General features: G+C 41.6%; 1 protein-coding gene across 5 annotated transcripts in view; it reads right to left on the bottom strand.

Moving 5' to 3' along the window:
* Positions 1–5,846: 5,846 nt before the first annotated feature.
* tasp1 (taspase, threonine aspartase, 1) overlaps positions 5,847–7,530 on the bottom strand; it is a 61,110-nt gene continuing 59,426 nt past the window's right edge. The window contains exon 14 of one of the 5 annotated variants that reach the window (XM_061689486.1): positions 5,847–6,599. Coding sequence is in view for 4 of the 5 variants with exons in the window: in XM_061689481.1 (XP_061545465.1) it covers positions 6,549–6,599 (51 nt within the window). In the remaining variant the exon portion in view is untranslated. The remainder of the gene's footprint in view (positions 6,600–7,530) is intronic. The other 4 variants (XM_061689481.1, XM_061689480.1, XM_061689478.1 and 1 more) reach the window with 4 other exon arrangements.

Raw genomic sequence — 7,530 nt, 5'->3', positions numbered from 1 at the left:
CTGGCAATTAACGCAATGAGCTCAAAATTCTCCTGCAATGGGGTAATCAGTTGATTAACGCAGGAAGGATTATGGATGGATGATAAATGTGTTTTTCCACAATGTGTCAGATGGGCTCCAGTCGACACTTGTTTGCCCCCAGGGTATCCCTGTCTTTGTGGTTTTTTTTACTCTGTGTAAACAACATCGTGATCACATTTTACAAGAAGAAATGGGAAGATTTCCTTCATGATAGTATGATAAGCATACGTATCCTTTCCAACAATGTTCACCAACCTTTGCTGAGCCAAGGCACGGAATGTCAACAAACAATGTCACAAAAAAAGTATATACATTTAAATGATGGATACGAAGAGTTAATGGAAGAGTATTTAATTGTTCCGCTTGTCACTGTGCATCACTGGCTAAGATAGAACAAAGAACATATAGATTATAATGTGTGCCATGGCACAGTGGTTGGGAATTACTCAATTACATGATGAAGTTCGTAACTAGAGGAAATACAGTTCAGATGAAGTGTTATATGTACAGTATTGTCCTTGTTTACAGGATGTTGGGTAACTAGACAATGTGAAAAAGAATGGGAATATCCTTTACTGGAGAAAATGCACCTTGACCAAAAACTGTAATATAGATGGTATTATATGTAGTATATCATTTACACAATGAAAGAGTAGGATATGTCTTTACAAGAGGAAACATCTATTTTTCCATCTTTACAAGAGGAAATCTCCTTTTTTAATCTTTTTTTTCCAAGTTTTGAAATTTGTTTGGTCAATTATTTTTGTAACAATGCTCCTTGCCAATACTGTAAATGTTCTATTGAACAGCCTATTTGTTTTCATTTTAACTATCCCCCATTATAAGGAATATGCATTTGTGGGATGAGCAGCACGAGTGATTAGGTCTCTGTGGAAATTGTCACTGCCAATGCTAAATTATTTTTGCAAATACACATCATTTGTACTGAAGTAAATATTGCATTTTCGGACCAAATAAGTGCAATTTGATAATTCCCCACTGTACAACTAAAGCTCTCTCACGACACACTAGTGTGCTGCGGCATAGTGGTTGCGGAATCACTGCCCTACTATGTGGCAATCTCATATCTCCAAACTGATACCAAACTCAATCCTCTGAGAAGACAGTGGTCGCCGAGAGCAGACCGTTGTTTGTCTGATACTAACTCCAGATTAGTGCAAAAGGAATGGAGTCGCCTGCCCAGGGGCGTCGAACAGGGGGGAAACTGCAACAGTGACCAACGCAAGCACGTTGGCTGTGGAAAGCCATCCCGCAGTAGTGGGGACCAGCATGTGGAGGAGGCGCCAGGTTGTGGCTGTCTATGGCTCTTCAACAGGCTAGCATGTGATCACACTTCATTCATCCAGTTCACTGAACAACACCAAACAAGAGTCAAATAGTGACAGCACAAGAAACGGTTTGGCATAGGCAGTGAACATTTGGCACATGTGAACATGCTCGTGCAACAAATGTGTGCTCCTTTCAAACTGGGCATAACTTGAAAAGGAAATAGCCAGGCTTTGCAGATACACAATTTATTGGCAACACTTCTCACATCTGTAAGATGAAATACAGTGAAATGATTAAATGGTGTGTTAGGCATACTCTTTTTGATAAAATAGTTCTTTTTAGCCGTAAGATTAGTCAGTATGCCTTTAAAAAATATATATATACATGATATACATACTGTATGATCGATACAAGACAATACAGTAGTACCCCACACACATGATTTGCAAAACCTACGATATGCACGTTTTACACAATACTACAATACTAAATGCATACCCTTTACGAGATGAAATTCCTTTATAAGATTCAGTTGGATGATATACCGTATTTTCACGACCATAAGGCGCACCGTATGAAAAGGCGCAGTCTCAGTTACGGGGGCCTATTTCTGTATTTAACACATACATATTATTGGCCGCAGGCATGGTAAAACATACGCTAGCTTAAAACATACGGTAGCATGCATGCACGCTAAAACAATGTTTTAAAAAGGCAGCAGGAGCAAAACTGAGTTCGGTTGTACTTTATTGAAGTATTTAACAATGTACTCACGTTATTTTTTGATCAATCCACATCCACAAATGCACAAAAGTCCTCATCTTCTGTATCCGAAATGAACAGCTGGGCAAGTTCTCCATCAAAGACGCCAGGTTCCCTCAGTCTCGTTGCCGTGCGGCTCCTCAGAAATGATGCCGGCTTTTACGAAAGCTCGAACAACAGTGCAACCAGAGCCGTTAGCCCAAGCATCCATAATCCATTCACAAATTGTGGCGTAACTCGCCCGGCGCTGCCTCCTAGTCTGAGTAAAGATGTGTTCACCATCTGTCATCAATCGTTCCCACGCCGCTCGCAACTTCACTTTGAACGCCGTGTTTACACCGATGTCCAGCGGTTGGAGTTCATTAATCCATTGCTCGAGTTGGTCTTCCAACTCGGGCCACCTCGCCTTGTTTCCGCGGAAACTCAGCTTCGTCTTCTTGACTTGGCGAACCTCGTTTTCCTGCTTCCTCCACTTGCGAACCATGGATTCGTTGATCTTGAATTCTCTCACGGCTGCTCGATTCCTCCGCGTAACTGATAGCTTGCAGTTTAAACTGTGCTTCGTAAGCGTGTCTCTTCGTAAGTGCGATTTTCGGGGGTCCTTAGCCAAACCGATGTTGTTTTGCACAATGCACATACCGGCGCTATCTACCTACTGGGGGCGTGCCTTTAGCGTCGTCTTTCACGCGCTTTCATCAGTCACGTCCACCTTTCCTCTATATAAGCAGCGTGTCGGCAGGAAATGCTCCGCGTCGGTCAAGCGGAGCGCTCATCAAGCTCACACACCAACATTTACAGATTTTGGAACTCAGTGCACACATAAGGCGCGCCGCCTTATAAGGCGCCCCGTCCATTTTGGAGAACATTTAAGACTTTGAGGTGCGCCTTATGGTCGTGAAAATACGGTACATAATTTTTACAAGATGACATATTATGAATATATTTTACAAGGTAAAGGAGTACCATGTGCATATCCTTTACAACGTGAAACTGGTCCGTATGCCTGTACTTTACAACATGAAATAGAGTCACATGTATATCCTGCATAATATGAAATAGTGTGATGTGCTTTACAAGTCGAAGCAGGAAAATATAGGTATGCTTTACTAGATGACATAGTACAGTATGCTTATCCATGTGAAAAACATAGAACATAAGCAGAAAACAGACATGGGAGGAAAAGAAAGCCCAATACCCCCAAAGGATCAAACTGTTCTAGTGGATGACTTTGTTGTGTCAGTGAATATTCACATCTGGCTCCTATATAGGCCTGAAACAATACAAAACAGTCTCTTCACCCCTCTACACTGTGACGTTATGCCAATCTACTGTTTCATAAAGCTCTGCAGGAGATGGGGGGTGGGGGCTCATATTTCCTCTTGATATCTGTTCTTGCTGCTTTTTGTAACTCTGACCTTTGAAATGTGAATCGCTAAAGCAAGGGTGTACACTCTGCTGGGACACTTAACAGATTTCTTCTCCAAAAAAATGACTCAGACCATCAGTGCACACGTACGGGTGTTCAAACAATAGTCCTTATTGTGATGATGCAGAAAGACAAACTCTGACATGCACAGACATAGCAGCCGCATTTTTGTACATAACACAGTGGGGGTAATGCATTTTTGTTTAGGGAGCTCCAGTTTAAATCTGACTTGCTTTTGTCCATATTTAGTCATGAAAGTCACAAAGTCACCTTGAATCGTGGACGACGCTTATGTTGAGAATAGTCTATCTGATAAATGCTTTCATGCCATAGTTAAATATTAAAATGATGCTAGTGGACTAAATTTAAACATTTTGACACATTAGTACGCTGGCACAAGCTAATAAGATCCAGCACACAAGCTGTATAACAAAAATTCCAATTACATATTACATCCAAAATACATATATTTATTTTTAATAAAGCTTTGCTAACAGTTCCAATGTTTATTACAATATAAGGGGGGGGGGGGGGGTTAATAACCCTTCTGGCACTGAGGATACTTTAAAGTGGACCTCAATACACCACCATAATGGATATGGATTAGCATTATTATCATTATGTTATTGAAGTGTAGCTTTTCATTTTTAATTTAAGAGCTTTCACAGAACATTTATTTATTTATTTATTTAACATTTACTTATACAATTAAGAAAAAAAAACAGTAGTATTATGTATTTTTGCTAACACGGTCAACACAGTCAATAATACAGCTATTAACAAAGGAGGGCAAGGGAAGCTACAGTGGTATAAAAAATCTACACACCCCTGTCTAAATGGGAGGTTTTGTGATATACAAAAATGAGACCAATATAAAACATTTGTATACTTTTTTCCCACTATTAGTTAACCTATAACTAGTACAACTCCATTGAAAAAAATACACAAATAAACAACTCAGATAACGTGTTTGCACAAGTGCACATCCCTGCTTATTAAATGGCTGTGTCCACAATTAAGCAATCGCATTTAAAGTCATGTTAGATGGGAGTCACAACACAACTCCCACCATTTCAATTTGCCTCTGATTAACCCCAAATAAATATCAGCTGTTCTACTAGGCTTTTTTCTGGCAGTTTTGTAGTCACATCTTACAACGCAGGCCATGGTCCACATGGTTCTGCAGCATCAAAGGGCTATCATTGTTCAAAGATATTTATTCGATCTATTAACTAGAATACTAGATACTCGCCATATAAGAGCTTCAACTTGTGACTCCAATAATGTGTGCTGACGCAAAGGTGATGTGAGTAATGTTTTGTGTGTGTAGCCCGACTGGCCTGCATTCACTTGTAACTGGCCTCAGCTTCAACCCAAGTGGCAAATGGTCTTGAGTGGCATTCAAAACATCTGCGCAGCCAGACGTCTAGTGGCAGGGCCCCAGAAAGCAGCCTGCACCAGCCCTCGTTTGAACTACACATCCAAATAGACTGCTCTTATTGGAATGGCATGTAGCTGCTATTCAGAAGGGGGATCCTCTGCCATGCTTTGATGTCCACCACAGTGTCCAAAGCAGCCAAAGTGTTCTTTGCTGCTCTCTGTTTTCCATTTGGAGGGAGATCTTTCAATTGTGGCAAGTGATTTCGAAGTGAAGCTCACAAAGGAGAGATTTACATGGTTCAGACAGCTCCGCTGCGTCTGGCCCAAATAAGACTGCAACAGAAGATTGCTGAAGGCTTCGAGGGAAAAATCGAGTGTCTTGGAGCTTGCCAAGTCGTGAGCCCACCTTTGGTTCAATTGTTTAGCAACAAATGTTCTCTATGAACTGACAAATGATTGTCACTTAAGGTTAATTTGTGAATGGTAGCATCTCATGGTGACTGTTGGGTGAAACAATTAACACAATAGACAACTATAAGGTCTGACAATTGAACTTGGCAAAGAGTGAACCTGCAGCCAGCACTTGATGACTTACACATGTAAGCATGTAATCAGGGGCAGTTTCTCATTGATTGATTTCTAATGGGCGGCACGGTGGACGATTGGTTAGCACATCTTCCTCACAGTTCTGAAGACCCGATTCAAATCCGGCCTCCCTTGTGTAGAGTTTGTATGTTCTCTCCGTGCCTGCATGGGTTTTCTCTGGGCGCTCCGGTTTCCTCCCACATCCCAAAAACATGCATGCAAGGTTGATTGAAGACTTTAAATTGCCCTTAGGTGTGAATGTGTGCGCGAATGGTTGTTTGTTTCTATGTGCCCTGCGATTGGCTGGCGACCCGTTCAGGGTGTGCCCCGCCTCTCGCCCGAAGGTAGCTGGGATAGGCTCCAGCACGCCCGTCACCCTAGTGAGGATAAAGCGGTACAGGAAATGGACGGATGGCTGGATCTAACCAATTTCAGTCAAACTTCTTATAGGGTAGCGGCATGGGACAAGGAATTTTTGTTTAATTTTGTTTAATTTCTCAGTGAAGAACACATGGAACTTAAAATGATGTAAAATGCGTATACATAATGTTTTTATAAAAGTGTACAATTGTTCAGGCTGTGTCATTGCAATACAGCTATTGTGAGTCTCTATTTAATTTACTGGGGTTATTTCTAGGTCTGTGTTATCATGCATATCATGATTACAGTACTTGCTGTGTAAAATATGTAAATACAGAGACCCGGTTATAAGGTACCACGTTTTTTAAAATATATATTCTCATTTACATTCCTTGTAACATATTGGAACATATCCTCTTGTTCCCAATCTGAATGTAAATGATCTGACTTCAAAGATGTCCAATTCTATTAGATGTGTCCACCTTCCACGCAAGTGTCACGTGTGCCTGAGCAGAGCCACGGTGCACAATTTGACACAGGGGTCCTGTCCTTTGAAGAGGACAATAAAAAAAAAGTATCTGAAAGGCTAATCACATTACTCACCATTTGTCTTGCTGAAGTGAAGTGTCACGGCGTCCTCAGACGCAGGCCTCGTAAGCCCTGTGCTGTGTGAGCGTTTAGACCTCCTGTGAGGAACCTCCGGGTGTCTTTTCGGGAGATGTCATCATGCCAGAGTAGTGGATAGTGTGAAAAATTCATTTGCACAGGGAGAAGCCTGCAATAAATAAATATAGGAATTAGACAGAAAAATTGTACTTTTTAAGTAAAGAAAAAGAAAACTCTGTGTGGGAAATCAAGCCTAATAACTTCAATGCCAATACATGTATCATTATTATAATTAGTAGTAGCAATACTATCAGTACTATTGCATCTCAATCCATCCATTTTCTGTCACGCTTGTCCTCATTAGGGTGAGCTGGAGCCAATCGCAGCTGACTGGGTGAGAGGCGGGGCACACCGTGGACTGTGAGCCAGCCGGTCGTGGTGCACACATAGACAAACAACCATTCACACTCCCGTTCACACCTACCAGCAATTTAAAGTCTTCAGTGAACCGAACATTTGCAGGTTACTGGAATGTGGGCGGAAGCCGCAAGTAAAGGGAGAACATAGAAACTCACACAGGAAGGCACGAACTGAGATTTAAATCCAGAACCTCAGAACTGTGAGGTAGATGTGAAACCCACTACACTTGTATTTAGCTCCCACATGTGTCATCTTTTTCATTTTGGGGGGGAATAATGCATCCCAACGCCTTGTCCGGTTAAGTGGAACAGCCTCCAGTCACAAAACAAACCATTTTGCCAAAAATTGCCAAAAATCCACTTGAAAAAAGGCCGGAAACTGACCAAGGCTAACGCAAGGCAATGCAGACCCTGATGGACAACATGAATCCAGAAACCATGTGACTTGGATTTGACCAATGACAGAGCAGTGCGATGACTTCAAAGTGTGTCCAGACTTTGTTTTCTCTAAAAAGTGATAAAAGGCTTGCTGTGGCGCCATCTTGTGACATCTTAGTACCAAGGAACTATGTTGAAGTAAGTTGAGGCGCTTCATGCCGCCATTTTCCGGCATCTATCGGTGACTATAAACCGTTTAAGGGCTGGGGTGTGTTCAATTACTCAATTTTTGCTACTTTACTA

Source organism: Phycodurus eques, chromosome 11, assembly GCF_024500275.1.
Source record: "Phycodurus eques isolate BA_2022a chromosome 11, UOR_Pequ_1.1, whole genome shotgun sequence".
In the NCBI taxonomy this organism is placed as follows: Eukaryota; Metazoa; Chordata; class Actinopteri; order Syngnathiformes; family Syngnathidae; genus Phycodurus; species Phycodurus eques.
Note: the sequence above shows the minus strand (reverse complement) of the source record. Positions and strands in the feature narration are given on the sequence as shown.